Here is a 20794-nt window from a genome sequence, read left to right as displayed (position 1 = left end):
GACATTAATAAAACAAAAGAACTAATTCCTGGATGTTAAAGCAGCACTGTGACACCATGTTCAAAGTGAAGGAAATGGAAAGTGAGGATCAATACCTGAAAGCTGTCCTCTGACCTCCACCTGTATGCTGTGGGATAGGTTCTTTTTCTTTCTTTCTTTCTTTCTTTTGCTGATGTGTGCACATAACTGCCCCCAGCCCCCCCCCCCCCCCGCCCCGAAAAAAAAGCCATTGATTTGATAGAATTCTTCTTAGGTCTACTTTAGGTTCCTATACATTAAAGAAAATATATTCAAAATTTTCAAATCAGTAATCACATAATGCAGTTGGTAAAACTTTTTTTTTTAGTTTCCCAAACGACAACCGTTATTGTAAAGTTATACACCTAGACTTACTCATCTTATGTAGTCGTTATCCTTTCAGTTTATCCGTTCTGTTAACCCATGATGGCTACTTCCTTAACACGGTCTGCCCCTTGCTGCAGCATGTTCTTCCTGCTAACTCCTCTTGGTTCTCAGTAGTCATTCCAGATTCCATAGATTATCAATTTCACCATGTTTGTTATTTCAGGTTAGTATCCTCAAACAATTTGGCTCCTTCTCTGTCCCTCAGCTACCTCATGAAGCACATTTGCGGCTAGATCACACTGCCTTTAAGTTTCTACGAGCTTCCTGCACACTGCCAGAGTCACATAGCTGGACAAGTAGGTGCCAACATTTAAAGTCTTTAATGCTCCCTGGCAGGACTTTTTTTGCTTGTCAGATTTCTTTCCCGCTTCTAACAAAAACAAGATTATTCAAATTTTTGGATTATCTGGGAAACCTGTGATTCTGCCTTTACCTGCCACCACAGCACACAAGTAGCCTGGATTTAGAAAAGCAATGGTTTTCCTCCACGAGTCCTTCCAAAAGACAGTCTTTCTCTTTCACCTAGGACCAGCTCCATTTATTAGATTCAGGAGTTCATTCTACCCCACAGCAAGGCAGCTTTTTACCTTCACCATATAACCGAACTTACTTTTGGATATGAGTTCCCTTTTCCTAAATGCAAAGGGATTTTATTTATCTTCATTTAATTTGTCAGAATGTGATACTACTATCCATTCCTTACATGAAATCTCTTCTCAGCTGTGACAGTCACCTTACTTCTTTCTTAACTCTAGAGCAGAATTTAGGCTCCATTCTAGCTTCCCTTCTTATCTCTGCCTTTAAGGTTTGTGCTGGGTCGCATGTTTCTCCTCTGTGTTCTTCTTTTCATTTTATAAAAACTTCATTTATTTATTTGTAAGTACAGAGAGGAGAGAGAGGAGAGCAGGGAAAGCGTAGGCACAATAGGGCCTAGGGCTGCTGCAAACTCCAGAGGTATGGGCCACTTCGTGCTTTACATGGGTGCTGGGAAATAAAACCCAGGTTGCCAGGCTTTACAAGCAAGTTCCTTTAACCACCGAGCCACCTCTCTAGCCCTGTGTTCTTTTTTGAATGTAGATATTCCAAGTACCTCTTCAGTTTCTCATTGCATTAATGAGTTCTGGGCCCCTAGCAAGCAAAGCAATGATTGCAGGTCTTTTTGGATATCTTTACCTCCAAACATTCACAAAATGCTGCTGAATCTACCTCTCTTCTCCCAGAATGACATTTTTTGCGTAGGCTCAACTAATCTGATATACCCAGTAGCCACATCTTTCTAAACAGCAATTCTGATATAAAGCTCTTTCTTGTCTTTAGCACATCACATTCAAATTCCTCAATATGACTGGATATGCCCTGGTCACCAGAACATTTTTTAAGTCCAAAGAATGTGTCATGCACGTTCACAAATCCAGGCTTTTATTTATGTAGATTTTCCTGAAACACTCTTCCCCTACCTTCCATTAGGATATTTCCTACTTATCATCCAATACTTCTGCCTTATAAACACTGAGTATGCTGACTGATACAGTATGTCTAATAATAATAACAATCATATTTACGGCTTACACTTACAGAAGATTTGCTGTGCTGAACTATTATGTTAAGCATGTTCTATGTATTATTGAAATCTCATAAGGTGGGATGTCAATTTACCTTAACAATAAGGGCAAGAGTCAGTAATCAAGGTAACTGAATTAAGATCAAATTGGTATAGCTCTACAGTCCATCCTTCTGTCCCTCAAAGTATCTAGTGGACGAAGAAAGCCCTAATCCAGTCAAAACAAAAAGGACATGAACTAGAAAGGAGAATTTTGAACACAGCATTACCCTACTGTTCTTTAGTTCCCAATCATGCAATAAATTTCATTCGATTTTATTAAGAAGCATCATTCACATAGATTCTTTTGACAATATTCTAGAGTTCTTGAATTAGACCCTGTATGAGGAAGAATTGGGGTGAGGTACTTTTTAAAAAAGTTTTTTTTTTTTTTTAAATTTATTTATTAAGAGACAGAGAGAAGGAGGGGTAATAGGCATGCCAGGGCCTCTAGCCACTGCAAACTGAACTCCAGACGAATGTGCCACCTTGTAAGTCTGGCTTATGTAGGACCTGGGTCCTCAGGCTTTGCAGGCAAGTACCTTAACCACTCAGGCATATCTCCAGCCTAGGGGAAAGGAACTAATGAAATACCTGTAAAATAGATATACAGGCAAACACACACTAATTTGGTTTTTCAATATAGGGTCTCACTCTATCTCAGGCTGACCTGGAATTAACTATGTAGTCTCTCACAGTGATCTACCTACCTCTGCTTCCCAAGTGCTGGGACTAAAGTGTGCACCATCACGCCGTGCCTATTTTAGGTTTCTTAAATATATTGTAGTAATGAATAACTAGCACATAACCTTATAGTAAACACACTGAAATGTGTATTCTATTTTTACTGACATGATCACTGGCCATCTTTCAGAGTACCTTTAGTTCCTGTTGCAAGGCAATAGAAGACGAGGTGACCAGCATCCGCTTTAAGTTCTGAATTTTCTCATCCTGTACTTTTTGAAGCAAGTCTTTTTCATCTAAAAGTTGGGCCAATTGGTCTTTTTCCATTTCTTGTACCCGAGTCTTTACGCTTACCTAAAATGTGGTATTAGGTTATGTAAACCATACATGTAGCAAAATCTTAATCCTCAGTGTTTCAAGAATATTGATTTGTATTTAATGTATCAAATTTCTATGAGCATTTAAATTTTTTGAAATAAGGCTTTCCTACATGTAGAATTTCAACAGGCAGTTACCATAACCAGTAACTTCTCCCACTTACCAAACTTAAATATAACATATTAACTTCTTATCATACTATGTATATAATGTAAAATATAATGTTGTGAAAACAATTCTACTATTTGCCTGTGAATATATGTGTAACATATATTAAATATCATAACAGCTAATATTTAAACACCAACAGTCATATTTCATGTCATTTATTTAAAATTTTTATTAATTAGGTACTTTGTTATCTGGGCAAAGTATGTGTTGGTCCCATTCCTCATATACTATTCTTTTATATCCCCTCCTCTCCCATAAGGGCCCTCCTCCATGGGATTGCTGTTACTCAGGGTTATGTGTTAACAATGCAGCAGTCACTGAGTGTGTATGGGGTGGGCAATGCCTCAAGATAATCCTTCCCACCTTGGGGCTCTTACAATCTTTCCAGCCCCTCTTCCTCAATGTTTCCTGACTCTTGGTGGGTTTGTTATAAGCCTACTTTAGGTCAACTCATTTCTTAAAAGATCACTAAAATGGAAGACTTTTATGAACTATAAGACCATGATGATTAAAATGAACAATTAGAAGGACAGGTTGACTGTGCTATGTTATTAGAGGACTACTTATACTCAAAAAGGAAGAGAAATTCAAGAAACTGTTATCTTTCAATGTATAGTATATGAATTTTTTTCTTTCAGTTTTATAGTAAATTAATTTTTTTTTTTCTTTCTATTTTGTAGTGGTCCCAGGAATGCAACTCAGTACCTTGTCTGTGCTAGGGAAGCAGTTTACCATGAGCTTCAACCTTATTCCTTAAGTTAAAATTTTATGAGTTGATTTTAGTTAAAAACTGTTTTGTTTTAAACTTAAGTTAGAGATATTCAGGAATCAGGTCTGGGCAGATCTCCGTTGTTCTAATAGGCCTGTATTTACTAAAGTAAATGATTCATACATACTTCTTCTAATTGTTTTTTCAGATCCACTATTTCTTTCCTGTATCGTTTTAGAAGTGCTTCATCACTTGATACCTCATTCACAAAAGGAGTGTTCTTCATATATTTAGCAGTGCTGGCAAACTGCAACAAAGTAGTATAAAATGTTCAATATTAATTCTAACAGTTGATAGAATATCTTCTTTTCTTACATCAACTTTCTTTGAATAACACTCTTCCCAGTTGGCTGAACACTTCTGACTACAGGAAGCATTCCATGGCCTTTTAATGATTTGTAACTCGGTCAGGTCAAGGAGAGGGGAAAGTATACCTTGAAGACAGATGCCAATAGAACCTTCAGGCACTGGTTTCTTGGAATCCCACTTACCCTGCAGAATGCTTCCTTTATTCTGAAGCTCCATTTTTGCCCCACAAGTTTCTGCCCTTGCTTTGGACTCCATTCTACTTATTGGCTACTTAACTAGCAATCCATGGCAAAAATGTTGGAAGACAAGTCTTATCTATTCTATAAATTTTATGAATTTTGGCAGTAGTTTGACTCAGTGCTAAATAAGGCTTTATCCCCCGCTTCTTCTTTTTTTATTTGTAGCCTAGATTGGACTGAAATTTCCTATGTAGACCAGACTGCACTTGATCTTGGCAGTTTTTCTCCCTCTGCCTTCCAAGATGGAGTGACAGGCTGATCTCAAGGGATTCACCCTCCCAAATCTTGGGATTCATGGCATGTACCAACCATGCCCAGCTTTAAAGCATTCTTTTTCTTTTTGCCAGTGGAGGGGATCAAACCCAGGGCCTGTGCATGTTATACACTCTCCCATTGAGGTATGGTCCCAGCCCCTTTGGCAGCTACGTAATACCATGGTTCTTGAGTATGAATCCTCGAAGTAACCTTAAGTGGGTAGATACGATGACCACTGAATCTATCATTGAGAAAACAATTCTGTTAATCTTTCCATTTCTTCACCTTCCTTTGCCTTTTCCTCTTTTTTATTTTTTAAAGTTTTAAAATTATTTTTTATTTTTTTACTTTTTTGAGCCCGGGTTTCAATCTAGCCCAGGCTGACCTGGAAATCATTATGTAGTCTCAGGGAGGCCTTGAACTCCTACTTCTGCCGCCCAAGTGCTGGAATTAAATGTATGCACCACCATGTCCCGCTTTACCTCTTTTTAAATAGAATGTGTAAATTTGTAGCTCAGATCAAGGCAGTTAGGTAGCAGAACTTTAATAGTAATATATACATATATATATACATACTTAAGTTAGTTTTTATTTATGGAACTATATTAGTCCCGTAACATTTCCTGTGCTCCTATTTTAAGTACAAAAAATGAATTATTTAAACAAAATAACATGTGATTTAAGTTGGATCTATCAAAAAATCATGGAAAAGGGATTTAAATTAGTAACACCCAGGAAGTTATTATTATAGAGATTATTACAACAGGAATTATGTCCAGAAAGAAAAACTGTACCTAATCTGACTGCTTTTCTTATATTAAGGTTAGATAAAAATCAAGCTCACCTGGAGAGTAGAAAGTGTTTCATCAAAAGAAATTGGAGTAATTGTGCAAATAATACGTGTTTTCGCATTTCCTCCCAAGGAATTCTGAAGAATTCGTGTTAATTTGCTATCTCGATAATTTATGAAACCACTTCACCAGAAACAAGTTTGGGAAGAAAAGATTGATAAAATGCATACAGTAAGATTTTTTTAAACACTTAAATTACTAATCATTAAAAAATGCTTTTATAGGTTATATACAGCAGATCAAAATACTAATCAAAACTACTTAAAGTAGCAGGTCAACTCAATAGGTTATAGTCATATGAATAAGAACCTATTCTCATAGAATCCCCAAAGGTTTTGAATATATAGATGAAATCAATATACGTGATTATTACTGAAGTATTATTACTATTTTTTTTTAAGGGAGGTTCTAATTCTAGCCCAGGTTGGAGCTCACTAGGTAGCCCCAGGCTGCCCTTGAATTCAGAGATCCTCCTAGTTCAGCCTCCCTAGTGCTAGGATTAAAGGTGTGTGTCACCACACCTGGCTTTGCATTTTTCTATTGAATATAAAACACAAGTGATAAGTGCACAAAGGGACAAACTTACCCAACTTGCCCATCACTAAGTTTCTTGATCACTTGTCCCAAAATAAATAAGCTTCGATTTATATTGCAGCCTTCCTTGAGTCGCACACCTGAATTTATTACACAAATATAAAAATTAACCCCTGTACTAAATGATGAACTGACTTATATGGAAGTCATGTGAGAAATCAGACATGAAAGGTCAGATGTTAGTTTATGCTCTGAGTTGGACACAAGTCCACAATTAGTAAAACTGAGAGACATTCTTTTGCTATTCTGCCCACCTACTATATCAATCAGAAATATCATCACCTGTGACAAAGAGGAGGAAGACCGAGAAGAGTTAGGAAAAACCCATGTCCAAAAGAGCTCCTCTATATCCTCAGTTCAAATCTGATTTTTTAAAAAAATTTTGTTTATTTATTTATTTGAGAGCGACAGAGAGGAGGGAGGGGTGGGGGCGGATGGGAGCACCAGAGCTTCCAGCCTCTGTTAACTCGAGATGTGTGCGACCCCTTGTGCTTCTGGCTAATGTGGGTCCTGGGGAATTGAGCCTAGAATCGGGGTCCTTAGGTTTCTCAGGCAAACGCTTAACCACTATGCCATCTCTCCAGCCCTCAAATCTGATTTTTAAGTAAACCTTACATAAAGGCAATCATGGACTCCCAACAAAATTAGTCATTTTTATTTTAGTTATTTTTGTTTTAGTGTATGTGTATGATGTGCCTATGTGTATGTGGATGTTAAGAGGTAAGCTTCTGGCATCCATCCTCACCTTCTACCTTGTTTGAGGCATTGTTTGTTCCTGTGTACACCTGGCCAGCTAGTCCATGAGAGTCTCTACCTCCCAACGTTGGAGTAAGGAGTACTGGGACTCTAGATGCATGCCACTGTTTCCGGTTTTATGTGGATCCTTGAGCCATATCCTCAGCTCGATTTTTAAATTTATTTTTATTTACTTATTCATTGGGGTGAAGAGACAGCATGGGCATGCCAGGGTCTCTAGCCACTGCAAAGGAACTCCAGACACATGCAGTACCATGTGCATTTGGCTTATGTGGGTTCTGGGGAATAGAACCCAGGTCCTTCAGCTTTAAAGGCAAGTGCCTTAACTGCCAGTATGAATTAAAAAAATTTTAACTTAATATGCTTACATGATTCAAGAAGTTATAAGAAAGAAAACATGTACCCTGTGAGAAAGCTCCCTCCTACTTCATCTCCCATTTAAACAGCTTTTGTTCTGCACAAACCACTATCATTTCTTTTCTCACTCTTCCAGATTTTTAAAAAAAAATTGTTTATTTTCATTTATGTATTTATTTGAAAGCAAGAGAGAGAGAGAGAGAGAGAGAGAGAGAGAGGGAGAGAGAGAATATGAATGAATAAGCACATCAGGACCTCCAGCCACATGCAAATGAACTCCAGATGCATGTGCCCCCTTGTGCATCTGGCTTACATGGGTTCTGGGGAATCGAGCCTCGAACCCGGTTCCTTAGGCTTCACAGGCAAGCGCTTAACCACTAAGACATCTCTCCAGCCCCAGAGATTTTTTTCCAAGTGCAAATCCATACACATTCATTTTTCCTTTGTTTTTTTTCATATAGACTGCACACTTTATTTTGTACTTTGCTTTTTCCCTGGACAATATATCTCAGAAAAATTTCCACATTAGTAAGGATTTTTATTTATTTTGTTATCACAGAACACTACCATATGGATTTACCTGAATTACCTAAGGCTGCAAAGAAAGGGATGTACTTTTCCAACCTACTAATCCTATAAAAAAAATATTATGCCAAACATTTTGAACAAATATGTTTCAGTTACACCAGTTAATGATGAGTTTCTACTTAACCAGAAATGTTTCTTGGTGGGTGAGATGGCTCAGTGGTTATAGGCACTTGTTTTTAAAGCTTGCAGTCTGGTTTGACTCCCTAGTATCCATATAAGGTAGATACACGAAGTGGCACATGTGTCTGGAGTTTGTTTGCAGTGGCAGAAAGCCCTAGCAAGCGCTCAGACTATCTCTGTTTGCAAATAAAGAAATAAATATTTTCAAAAACCTTATTATTTCATGTTCAGATGCGTGATAGATTGGTTTGGTGGATGACCAGTGGCTCTAGTGAAGCAGCAGGGGAACCTTCTGCATCACATCTTCCTGCGGGAGGCAGAAGCTTTCCTTAGTGCTTGGCATGAATGCAAGCATTGTGCAACCTGAACCGTTCTAAACCTTCCCTTGGGTTTTACAGCTATTAGTCTTTCTTTTCAGTTTCTGTACTTAGTGTAGTAGGTATGCAAACTAATGTCTAATAATTTTCATGGCTCTTTGTAAGACAAATTCTTCAAGCTGCTCAAAATGTATTCCTTGGTATGTGACTATGATGTAATCTAATTTATTTCAAATGGCTATCACAAATTTGAAGGACTTTAAGATTCCTTTTTTTTTTTTAAATTTATTTTTACTTATTTATTTGAGAGACAGAGACAGAGAATGGTTGTTGCTAGGGCCTCTAGCCATTGAAAACAAACTCCAGACGGATGCATCCCCTTGTGTATCTGGCTTACATGGGTCCTGGATAATCGAACCTGGGTCCTTTTGCTTTGCAGGAAAATACCTTAAACCCTAAGTGTGGTGGTTTGATTCAGGTGTCTTCCATTAACTTAGGTGTTCTGAATGCTACATTCCCAGGTTATGGAGACTTGGGAATTAATGCTTCCTGGAAGTAGTGTATTGTTGGGGGTAGGCTTATGGGTGTTATAGCCAGTTTCCCCTGGCCAGCATTTGGCACACTCTCCTATTCCTGTTGTCCACCTTATGTTGGACAGGGGGTAATATCCACCCTCTGCTCATGCCATTATTTCCCCCTGCCATCGTGGAGCTTCCCCTAGAGCCTGCAAACCAAAACAAATCTCTTTTTCCCACAAGCTGCTCTTGGTCAGGTGATTTCTACCAGTAAGGTGAACCTGACTGCAACACTACGCTATCTCTCCAATCCAAGGTTCTTAAATATTTAGGATACATGTTGTATTTTCCTTCCTTCTCTCCATCCTTTTGTTACGAGATAGCATCTAACAATGTAACTTAGGCTGGCCTTGAACTTGCAATCCTCCTACCTCAGCCTACCAATGTGCTAGTTTATGTGTACACTTCAAGCGTCTGTATTTTCCATTCAGTTCCATTGGGTTCATCTACCAGGAGTATGCTGGCTTAGTTACTATGACATCGTAATAGGTTTTATTATCTCTGGGGGATAAAGTTCTACTCATGGCTCATTTTCAGAACCTTATCTGGTGAGACTTGTACGTTACTTTTCCATACACACTTCAAAATCACATCTCATTCAAACACAAAAATGTACTTTTGATCTTGTTTTTAAGATTATTTCAAATCTAGAATATACACAGGTTTGATATTTTTTCCATTTTTCATTTTTATATTTAAGGTATCTTTCCTATTACTTTAGTCTGTAATTATATCCTTCAAGTTTGTACTCATTAAATTAGTTTGTTCCTAGATATCACATCTCTAAGTCATTACAAATGGAGTCTTTGTCAACTAAAGCAAAAGCTGGTTTTTCCTTAGGAAAGTTATATCTGTTAATTTTGTATTCTACCAGCTATTATTGTTTTCCTTGTGTTTTATTACATGTATAGAGAATGGCCTGTAATAATAAAAATAAAAATCAATAAAAAGTAATAAAAAGTAAATGAACAGTCTTGTGATGAAAAATTAGGTCTTAGTTAAATCTGGTATCAACACTGAAATTCTCCTGTATGGATACAGCTGCATGCTCTGCAATCTTATTTTTCACATACTAGAATGAGATTTTTCTTGGATTTTGGTTGCTGTACTTTTTCTTTTTAGTGCTAAGCATGTTTACCTATGATCTTTAATTAACATCAGTCTGCATGAATTTTGCAAGAGAAAGACATGTGCCAAGGGCTTGAGGGACACTGCAGAAGTTAAGGTACTTACTTGCAAAGTCTAACAACTTGGGTTCAATTCCCCAGTACCCATGTAAGCCAATTGCACAAGCAGCGCAGGCATCTGGAGTTCTGATTATAGTGGCTGAAAGCCCTAGTGTGCCCATGCTCTCTCTCTCTCTGTCTCTCTCACTGTCTGTCTGTCTCTTTCTGTCCCTCTCTGCTTGCAAATAAGATATTTAAAAGATGTGTCAAGAAAATTGTACATGATGTACCCTAGACTCCTAAAATCAGTATGTTAGAAATGGAAAGCTGCCTCACTCTACTTTTTTTATTTCCTTACTAATTAAGAAAATTTAGGGCTGGAGAGATGGCTTAGCGGTTAAAGCGCTTGCCTGTGAAGCCTAAGGACCCTGGTTCGAGGCTCGGTTCCCCAGGTCCCACGTTAGCCAGATGCACAAGGGGGCGCACGCGTCTGGAGTTCGTTTGCAGAGGCTGGAAGCCCTGGCGCGCCCATTCTCTCTCTCTCTCCCTCTATCTGTCTTTCTCTCTGTGTCTGTCACTCTCAAATAAATAAATAAAAAAATTAAAAAAAAAAATTAGATGGTTTTCATTGTACTTTCATGGGCTTCCCAGCTTTACAACTCTATGAAGTCACATAATTTTTAAATTGATTCTATAGTAGTTCCAAGTAAATAGCTAACCAGACACACATGCTAACTTATATTTGAAGACTTTTTTTTTTTTTTTTTTTTTGGTTTTTTCAAAGTAGGGTCTCATTCTGGTCCAGGCTGACCTGGAATTCACTATGTAGTCTCAGGGTGGCCTCAAACTCATGGCGATCCTTGTATCCCGCATCCCGAGTGCTGGGATTAAAGGTGTATGCCACCATGTCCGGCTTATTTGAAAACTTAACATACAAATTGTTGTTACTTTTATCAGCTTCTAAATGTGCCAAGTAGCACTTTGAAGTCATAAAAGAATAGGAAGACACCTAGTAGTTCTCATTACCTTCGGCTCCTGTTTGAGAAGCTCTTTCACTGCCTGCAAGATCCACCAAATTCTGTAAGACAGATGAAAATGAATTTTTAGGAGAGGAAATTGAAGTCATAAATTCCAACTTACTGAAGGAACATTTAAAAAACATGGCTTAGGACACCAAGACACTGAAAGATTTATGACTGAGAATACCACAGTGTTATTCAGCTGTCTCAAGGATCAGTTGTGGCCCTTAACGGAGGAGTGAGAGTGGCAGCAGGAAAGCCAGTAGAAGCACACAGCAGAGGACACAGGAAGCTGGAGGCAGCACGGCCTAGGACGGCAGCGGCGGAACCCACCTCTCTTTAAGAGAGGGCTCTTGTCTTTCTTTTCATCTCAAAGCCTAGCACTCTACTCTTAATGTGAGAAAGACTCAGTATATATTCAGAATGTCTTACATAAGTTAGAGCTTTATTTCTCTGTGGAGATTTTTAAGGAACATGTGAGTAATTATATACTCCCTCCTCTAAACTATCGATCTTACAAAGTATCTACCATAGACAATTCAGATATGCAAACACAGGCAAAGCAGTAACGAAGGCAGCATGAGTGAAAGAAGCTATTAGAGAGGGAGCAAGAAGTCATAAGCAGACATGTTTTAGAGAGAAAGAAATGGAAGGAAGTAAACTGAGAGTGATTAAAAGTGGCCAAATCTTTCCTAAGATTTGGGACCTAACAAAGCAGTATTTAGTACCCTCAGAAGTCTGTCTGATGGACTGATGAAAGGAAAACTGAATCACAAAGGTCTGATTCAAGAGACATGATCACTTAAATAGTGTAGCACCCACAGGAATGTACCAAGATGAAATAATGAAGACATGTGACCAACAGACAAAAGGAAATGCACAAAAAGATGAGTTAAACTTAACTAAAGTTTTCCTGCTTATGTGCACAATTTTTCTTTTTCTTTTTTGGTTTTCTGAGGTAGGGTGTCACTTTAGGTTACGCTGGCCAGGAATTCACTATGTAGTCTTAGGGTGGCCTTGAACTCACAGTGATCCTCCTACCTCAGCCTCCTGAGTGCTGGGATTAAAGATGTGCACCACCACACTTGGCCAGAATGTTGGTTTTAATGGGAAAAAAAGAACAGTGACTAGGGTGGGAAGAAATTCATTTAGTTCTAGATACACTGAAGTTTCAGATAATCGATACCGAATTGTAGTAGTCTTTCTGATGATATGAATTAGAAGTCAGACAAATTAGACCAAATAAGGATTGGGCAGTCAATGACACAGACATGTTGACAGAATCATGAGAGCAAGAACCTGAAGAAAGGCCAAAGACTTTGATAAGAGAGTAGGAGAAAAGATACAGACAGGCAGGGAGAATGAGCAGAGCTAAGAGAGCCTGGATCTTGCCATCTTCCTGGGGCTAGGACAGAATTAGAAATGAGACCACCCCCGAGAGCTAAAGCTCCCTCTGAGGGGAAGACTTCTTCCCCAGAAGACTTTTTACAGGAAGTCTCCTGGGTTGGCTCAGATAGAATCTAAGAAGCACAGATGATATGTCAGAGGAATAAGGGAAAGAACCAAACATGTTAAGAATATTAAAAATAAATTAAGAGAAATGTCAAAATTACAGTGAACTACTACAAGTCATAGTTAGAAATAAAACAGGAAAGGTTTTATCCTGTTTTTTGATATTAATAAGCATGAATGGGATACTGCTACTCTTCAGTTGAAGGGATTTATAGTGTATAATGCTAATCATAATTGTGTGTGTGTGTGGGGGGGGGGTCTAGCTGAAGGGCAGAGCACTTGCCTAGCATGCCCAAGGCTCTAAAGTTGATCCCTAGAGAGCAAAACAACACCCCCTAAAATTCTCACCATTTATAATATAAACTTTCTCACTGTTCCCAAAAAAAACTTAAAGAATGTGTCTTAAGCATTCTACCTAGTTTTTTCTTGATTGCACAAATCTAAATTATTATTAGCTGAAAGTAAAGCAAACAAAAACTCCTAATTCTAAGATTACTAAAATTATCAGAAACGTATAGAAAAGAACATTACAGGGCTGGAGAGATGGCTCAGTAGTTGAAGATGTTTACTTGCAAAGCCTGACAGCTTGGGGTGCAAGCCCCCCACCCCCAATATCCATTGAAATCCAACTAGACGCACAAAATGATGTGTGTACCTGGAGTTCGTATTCAGTGGTAGGAGGCCCTGACTCACCCATTCTCTATCTCTCTCTCAAATAAATATTTTAAAAGTTTAGTTTTTAAATTACGTAAGTATATTAGTAGCTGGGGAAAAAAACAAAACTCCTACACCTGTAAACTTCACATCTAAATTAGGAGACAGAAGTCTGACATACGAAAGCATTTCTACTGAAATTCCTTGTGTGTGTGGATGCATATACACTGGGAGGCCAGAGGTTAATATTGGTTATTTTCCTCAATTGTTCTCCACTTTATTTACTGAGGTAGAGTCACCTACTTCAATCCAAAGCTGCCTAGTGTAGCCAACTTGCCCCAGAGACTTCCTTATCTCTGCCTCCCACATGCTGGGATTACAACTCAGCCACCGTCCCATCTGGTATAATATAAATGGGTGCTGAGCACCTGAACTCTGGTCCTCACCCTGTATGGTAAGCACTTTATCAACTGAGCCATCTCTCCAGGCTCCTAAATTCTCACTGAAACATTTTGGCTAGTAATTTGAAGCTACTGATAAGGCCATTTAAGCTGCCAACTTATTAGTCTTTTCCCCCCCATTTATTTAGCTAACAATTCTTATTAAAGCAAACATCCAGCAGCTGAACTGCCTTGTTTCAGCCTGTATGAAATTTATTATGGTGTATTAATACTCACCAAATGTGACACTTTAATAGAGCCATCACAACTTGAAGATTCACCTTTTTCTCTACTTTCTAAAATCTAAACAGAAAAGGGAACTTGTCAAAAATGAGTTAATTCTTATTTAGAAAGATCACATATAGAAGAATTACCTACCATTCTGAAAATGGTATGTGAACGACTGCTTCTTTGATTCATTTTGGTTATTCCATAATGTCTGTTTTCTGTAAAAATGAATCATATTTCTGCTGCATATATATATTAAACTAAAAAAAAAAAAAACCCCACCCATCACTCTTTTTCCCAGCCTAATGATAACAAGTATAGTCCAAGTGTATTGTATTTTAGCTTAATGGTCTTACTTTCTCCCTTGGAGAGCCACTGCAGAGCCATTTCTGATGTATAAACCACTTCCTCTGTGAGATCAGCAACATACACATTCCTCTAAAAATGGTTTAATCATGGAAAGATGAGAGAAACAGTCAGTTTGCTTTTCAAAAAGAAGTTGCAACTTATTGTAGAGTTCATCTGTGAGTATTAAAAAATGGAAGCAGGGGATAGAGAGATATCTCAGTGGTTAAGGTGCTGGTTTGCAAAGCCTAAGGAGTTTGATTCCCCATTACCTACATAAAACTAGATGCACAAGGTGCTCATGCATCTGGAGTTCATTTACAATGGCTAGAGAACCTGGCATGGCAATTCTCTTTCTCCTTCAAATAAATAAAAAGGAAGCATCATTTTGTAGAAAATAGCAATGTATCCATAAAATTCACAAAATTGCATTTGTTACAGTACACCAGATTCTATCCTGATTCTTCTTTTTTAAAAATATATTTCATTTATTTATTTGAGAGAGGCAAAGAGAGAGAGAGAGGGAATGGGTGCGCCAGGCCCTCTAGCCACTGCAAACAAATTCCAGATGCATGTGCCACCGTGTGCATCTGGCTTACATAGGACCTGGGGAATCAAACCGGGGTCCTTTGGCTTTGCAGGCAAATGCCTTAACTGCTAAGCCATCCCTCCAGCCCTGATTCAATTTTTCTATTATCAGCACTTAAACCAAAATATTCCAGGTGCTAATACATTGAAACTACACACACTGATTCAAAGATGGACCTCCACAAATACTTAGAAACTTAAAAAGAAAGACAGAAAAAAAAAAAAAAAAAACAGAATTGGAAAAATTTTACATCATTCTAAACAATGTGAATAAGCACATGTGTTGGAGTCACCTTAATTCTATTACTCACATTGATGTCTTCCCGAATTATCAGTGGTTTCACTTTCTGAGTGTTGCAAAGTAAATCTGTAATGGTTTCATTATATATTTCCATGTAAGATACCCGTAAGAGAAACTCTCTCTCAGGAAGCTAAGACGAAAAAATAGTTTAACACATTAGAGAGCATCCAATTATACAACATAATCTTGCATGTCTGTTTTCTAATATTACAGAGGAAAAGAAAGTTATTTTTATGAAACAAGCAAAAACCATGGTTATATATTAATAATACTCAAAATCAAGAGGGCTATTGCAGAAATAATAAAAGTATGCTATCATGAAGAACAGAGAACTCAATCCAACTGTGTAGGCTCAAAATAAAATACTAATACTTTACCTTAACAAAAATGTTCATTTAAAACCAGGCCTTAATTAATGAGCTTGGGGAGTCTGGCCTTCTGACTTCTTTCTATTTTTACCTATGCTGTTACTGTTCCTTAGTCATCTCTAGTGGTAATGCTGAACTAACCATTTGGACAAGAATTCTTTAGTAGTTAACTCAGTTGACTTTTTGTTGAGAATATTCCTGTTGCATGACTCCATGGGAAGAATGACACAAGTTTAAGCTTTATAAAGTATGTGTGATAAAAGTGAATCAGTGCTATCCCTTTCTTCTTTTCACACAGAAATCAAAAGGAAGTTTCAAGCCTGCTTTTCTTTTTTTATAATTACAAGAGGAAGACACTAATTTCTATCCAGTTATTATTAGTTTACCTATCTTTGTAAGAAGTCAGTGAAATTATTACCTTCTTAATTTTTTGAAAAATGTCGTGTATAGCTCTCGGGATGACTCCTAAACAATTTTCTGAACCCATCATGGTATGTGTTTTTCCTGATGCAGTCTGCCCATAGGCAAATACAGTACCTGTAACAAACAAACAAATATGCTCAAAGCATACAAACAAACGTTTGAAATAAGCCTGTAGTGAGTAAGACTAACAATGCTGCGGGATGGACCCAAAGACTTAAAATGCTTCTGCAGCACAAGGTGAATACAAACCATTGTAGCCTTGGATGGCAGAGTCGATGATCGGTACTGCGATTTCGTCATATACATTTTTAGTTGTTTCATTACTATGAAAGACACGATCTAAAAAGAAGACAGAAGTTAAAGAAATCAACTGTGTTTTCACTGAATGAGTAATTTCCCAAAGATATAACATTGTCAGGATCTTGAACGGTGCCTTATTTAAGACAGTATTTTTTTTTTCCATAGAAAACACATGTCATTTATTATTACATGGACTTAAAAATCAACACAAATCAATTTCAGGCACTTCTTGAATACACACTATGAGAAATTTCTACCAAAGAACAGCATATCTAGCAGGCAATACCATAAAGACTTATACTTTTACATTTTCATTTTTAGAATACACGAGGGGTGGCCGAAAAGAAACATTGCATAATTGACCCAACTGTACCCTTTCATATTTCTTTACAATTTCAAACCATTCTAGAGTTGAATATAAACACTAATTTTTTAAAATTATTTATTTATTTATTTGAGAGCAATAGACACAGAGAGAAAGACAGATAGAGGGAGAGAGAGAGAATGGGCACGCCAGGGCTTCCAGCCTCTGCAAACGAACTCCAGACGTGTGCGCCCCATTGTGCATCTGGCTAACGTGGGACCTGGGGAACCGAGCCTCGAACCGGGGTCCTTAGGCTTCACAGGCAAGCGCTTAACCACTAAGCCATCTCTTCAGCCCTAAACACACACTTTTTAAGGACCCAAAGTGCTAAATCCTTTTCCTTACTCCATTAGCATGGTCTTCATTCATCACACCTGCTCTGAGGGAGCATGTCCTAAAAGTTTTTGTAAGTGGAGCTTTGAAGACTGATTTTCTACATTATCACTGGTTCTACTCTGTAAGCCAAAATTCTGATGTCCCCACTACCCCAAAAGTCTGTGTTCTTAGGTAGCTCCAGTTCATCTAATACTATTTAGACCAGGTCTACCTTGAGCAACCCTACCTCAGCCTCCTTTGTGCTGGAATTACAGGATTGGGCCACCATTTCTGGCTTATTCTGATGTCTTTTTTTGTTTTGCTTGAGATAGGGAAAGACAGTATTTTTATCAAGTTTTTTCTTTTCTGAAAATACCCTTCTCAAAGGGTTAATGTGTTAGTTCTCATAAACAAAAACTACTCAACTCTATCTTTTTTGTTTTGTTTTGTTTTTTGAGGTAGGGTCTCATTCTGGTCCAGGCTGACCTGGAATTAACTATGTACTCTCAGGGTGGCCTCGAACTCTCGGTGATCCTCCTACCTCTGCCTCCCAAGTGCTGGGATTAAAGGCGAGCGCCACCGTGCCTGGCAACACTATCATTTTCAACAGGCAGTAGAGTGCAGTGATTATATGTGGGGTTCAGGGCTGTCTGGGTACCAATCCTGCTTTTTTTTTTAAATTTTTATTTATTTATTTATTTGAGAGTGACAGACACAGAGAGAAGGACAGATAGAAGAAGAGAGAGAGAATGGGCGTGCCAGGGCTTCCAGCCTCTGCAAACGAACTCCAGACGCGTGCGCCCCCTTGTGCATCTGGCTAATGTGGGACCTGGGGAACTGAGCCTCGAACCGGGGTCCTTAGGCTTCACAGGCAAGCGTTTAACCGCTAAGCCATCTCTCCAGCCCCCAATCCTGCTTTTTGTAGTCCAGGTTGACCTTGAACTCCTGACGTTCCTGCTTTACTACAGGGATAAGAGGCTACTAGGACTCTTAAAAGCTAATTTTGATGCTGTTGTAAGCTTACCAAAACTGAAGGATTTACTCCCATCAATCTGATAAATAGCATTATTGTCAGTTTTCCAATAAACATGAGTAGCTTCTTCCAGTCCTTCCCTAAAATAATAAAAACAAAACCATGTACTTTAAGACAATATAATTGATCACAGAAATCACGTGACAATAAAGCTAAGTGAAAATATTTCATGTGGTGAAGAATATTTTAACAGATGGCAAAAACATAAAAGAAGGATGAAAAGTCTGCTTTGGAAGGCTTGAGTGCTGAAGTAGTTTGGTGACTATTTTCATTGGAGTTCCTAAATGAAGTGCTTCACTCCCACCCAAGTACCTGCACTGGAAGGAACAGATACAGACTGAAACTGATTATGTCCTTCGGAAGGCTTCTCTGCTAAAGTGGGATTTAGTGACCTCTTTCTCAAAGGAGTTTTTGGATGAAGTGTACACTCCCAGCCAAATTGTAAGGAATAGATACAAAATGCAAGGCTGATTATGTTCTTCTTGCTTTACACCCTTAAAAGCCTTCTGGAGCCGGGGGTAGTGGCGTAAGCCTTTATTCCCAGCACTCGCAAGGCAGAATTAGGAAGATTGCCATGAGTTCAAGACCACCCCGAGACTGCATAGTAAATTCCGGGTCAGCCTGGGCTAGAGCGAGACCTACCTCGAAACACCAAGAAGCAAACAACCAAAAACCCTTCTTGAAATTTCTGAAATACCTGATATGCCATAAGATACTTGAATCACCTCACTTCTCTCTTCAATGACACTTTCTCCTAAATTCATACACACATGCCAAGTATCACATTGACCAACCAACCTGATTAGGGTCTCCCTTCCCATTAACTAACCAACTAACCTATTTTTCCATTCATTTTCCTGACACCCATCCTGGCCCTCCCAAACTGTCATCTCTCCACAGGTCTAATGACTTACTTCTCCAACCATCCTGCCTTTAACCATGTTTGCCTTATGTAGAAACCTTCTCCCCCAAATTCGAGTGAGTTTATTAAACTCAGGACATTCCCCATTCTGTAGTAGTGTTCCAATGTCCACTTCCAACACCTTTTTAGCACTTGGACTTAAAGCCAGAGGCCAGCACAGCCAAGACTTCCTCTTATTCTCCTCCCCTCCTTTTCCTTCTGGCTTTTCAAACCTGCGGGATGGGGCTGGCTTCCTTTCCGTTCCCGTCCACAGGTCCACAGATCGGAAAGGCGGTGTGTGGAGCGCCCACCCCCGCGGCCAGGCCCGGCGCCCCTACCTGTTACAGACGGGCCTCACCCGCACGCACACGGCCACGGCCACCGCCACCTCCTCCGCCATCCGGCCTGGCCCCGGCCGAGACCCAGTGAACAAGGAAAATGAAATCCGTAGCTGCCTCCGCACGGCTGGGCTTTCGCCGCCAGGAGTGGAAGTTTAAAATTTGCCTAACGCCGCTCTGGTTGAGCAGCAGCATTGTGACGTCACGGGCAGGCCCACCGCCGCGCGGCGCGGGGGAGGTCGGAGCGGTCCACCGATTCGCGGGGGTGTGCGTGTGTGGGCGTGGCCATCCAGTGAAGGCGGAGGTCGCTGAGGTCGGCGGATCCGCGGGAGGGGGGCGGAGCCCTCCAATGATGAGGGCAGGGGAGCGCCGTGTCCAGAAGGCTCAAGGGAACTGGCCGGGAGGGGTGTCTAGTCATAGGTGGAATACCTGGGATCAGAGAAAAGCCACTCAACACCCCCTTCCTTCCTCCCTACCACGCCTTATTTTTTATTTTTAAGTCTCCCACACCAGAACTGAAAATTTCTAGCTAAAACTATGGCTTCTAGGCACATTAGCCACTTCCACAGGGCACCTCGGTCCAAACTCTCTTTAACATATGTTTCATTAACTAGCAAAGAAGTTAGTTTCTACATGACTTATTCATAACATTTTCAATTTTGCTTGGCCCTCCTCCCTCCTCTCCTCCGTCCCATTCACAGACCCCACTTAGCACTCTGTCCCGCGGTTTACATGTCTCCTATGCCATACATGCATAGCCCGTTGAAGAGCCACCCTGAGGCTACCTAGTGAGTTCCAGGTCAGTCTGGGTTAGAGCGAGACCCTACCTCAAAAACCAACTAACAAGCAACAACAAAAACACACCCACAAAACAAAAGAAGAGCTTTCATGCAACCTGCACAGGGAGAGAATTATAAACTTAAAGACAAATCGAAACTAACAGAAACAAACAAAAGCTCCGAGGACAGGAGTTGAAGCCCACACTCTAGTTGGTGGGTAGAGGTTTGAGTAACTCTTTATGTTACCCTGGCTGCTTCAAACTCGTAGTGATTCTCCAGCCACAGCTTCCCTGCGGCTGGAATTACAGTTGTGAGTTACAGTGCTTGGCTCATCTGCTCTTTATGCCAACAATTCTACTCAAAAAGTATATTCAGCCGGGCGTGGTGGCGCACGCCTTTAATCCCAGCACTTGGGAGGCAGAGGTAGGTGGATCGCTGAGAGTTCGAGGCCACCCTGAGACTACAGAGTTAATTCCAGGTCAGCCTGGACCAGAGTGAGACCCTACCTTGAAAAACAAAACAAAACAAAACAAAACAAAAAATGTATATTCAGATATGTTCAAAGGCATGTGCCTATATGTATATTAAACACATGTGCACACACAAGACTATTCGTTTCAGCAGTCTACAAGAACAAGTAGCTAGAAACACATTAAATGCCAGCATTATTCATATCCAGTGGATCACTACGTAGGCATTAAAAAGAATGATGTTTGTGTATGAACTGTAGAAAGCTACTTAGGCAATTTATA

The 20794-nt window shown here is 39.4% G+C and overlaps 1 protein-coding gene across 4 annotated transcripts in view; it reads right to left on the bottom strand.

Annotated features, from left to right (window-relative positions):
* LOC101597910 (centromere-associated protein E-like) overlaps positions 1-19440 on the bottom strand; it is a 69415-nt gene extending 49975 nt beyond the window's left edge. For all 4 annotated transcript variants that reach the window (XM_045143200.1, XM_045143203.1, XM_045143202.1 and 1 more), the window contains exons 1-13: positions 19264-19440; positions 18016-18104; positions 16262-16351; positions 16008-16126; positions 15232-15351; positions 14344-14425; positions 14138-14205; positions 13997-14062; positions 11161-11212; positions 6248-6335; positions 5655-5784; positions 4135-4254; positions 2885-3043 (exon numbers count right to left, since the gene is read on the bottom strand). In XM_045143200.1, coding sequence (XP_044999135.1) covers positions 2885-3043; positions 4135-4254; positions 5655-5784; positions 6248-6335; positions 11161-11212; positions 13997-14062; positions 14138-14205; positions 14344-14425; positions 15232-15351; positions 16008-16126; positions 16262-16351; positions 18016-18104; positions 19264-19325 — 1245 coding nt within the window. In that variant the 5' untranslated portion in view covers positions 19326-19440. The remainder of the gene's footprint in view (positions 1-2884; positions 3044-4134; positions 4255-5654; positions 5785-6247; positions 6336-11160; positions 11213-13996; positions 14063-14137; positions 14206-14343; positions 14426-15231; positions 15352-16007; positions 16127-16261; positions 16352-18015; positions 18105-19263) is intronic.
* Between the last annotated feature and the right edge of the window lie 1354 nt (positions 19441-20794).

Source organism: Jaculus jaculus, chromosome 2 (assembly GCF_020740685.1).
Source record: "Jaculus jaculus isolate mJacJac1 chromosome 2, mJacJac1.mat.Y.cur, whole genome shotgun sequence".
Classification (NCBI taxonomy): Eukaryota; Metazoa; Chordata; class Mammalia; order Rodentia; family Dipodidae; genus Jaculus; species Jaculus jaculus.
The sequence above is the reverse complement of the archived record's forward strand: the minus strand, read 5'-3'. Positions and strand labels throughout refer to the sequence as shown.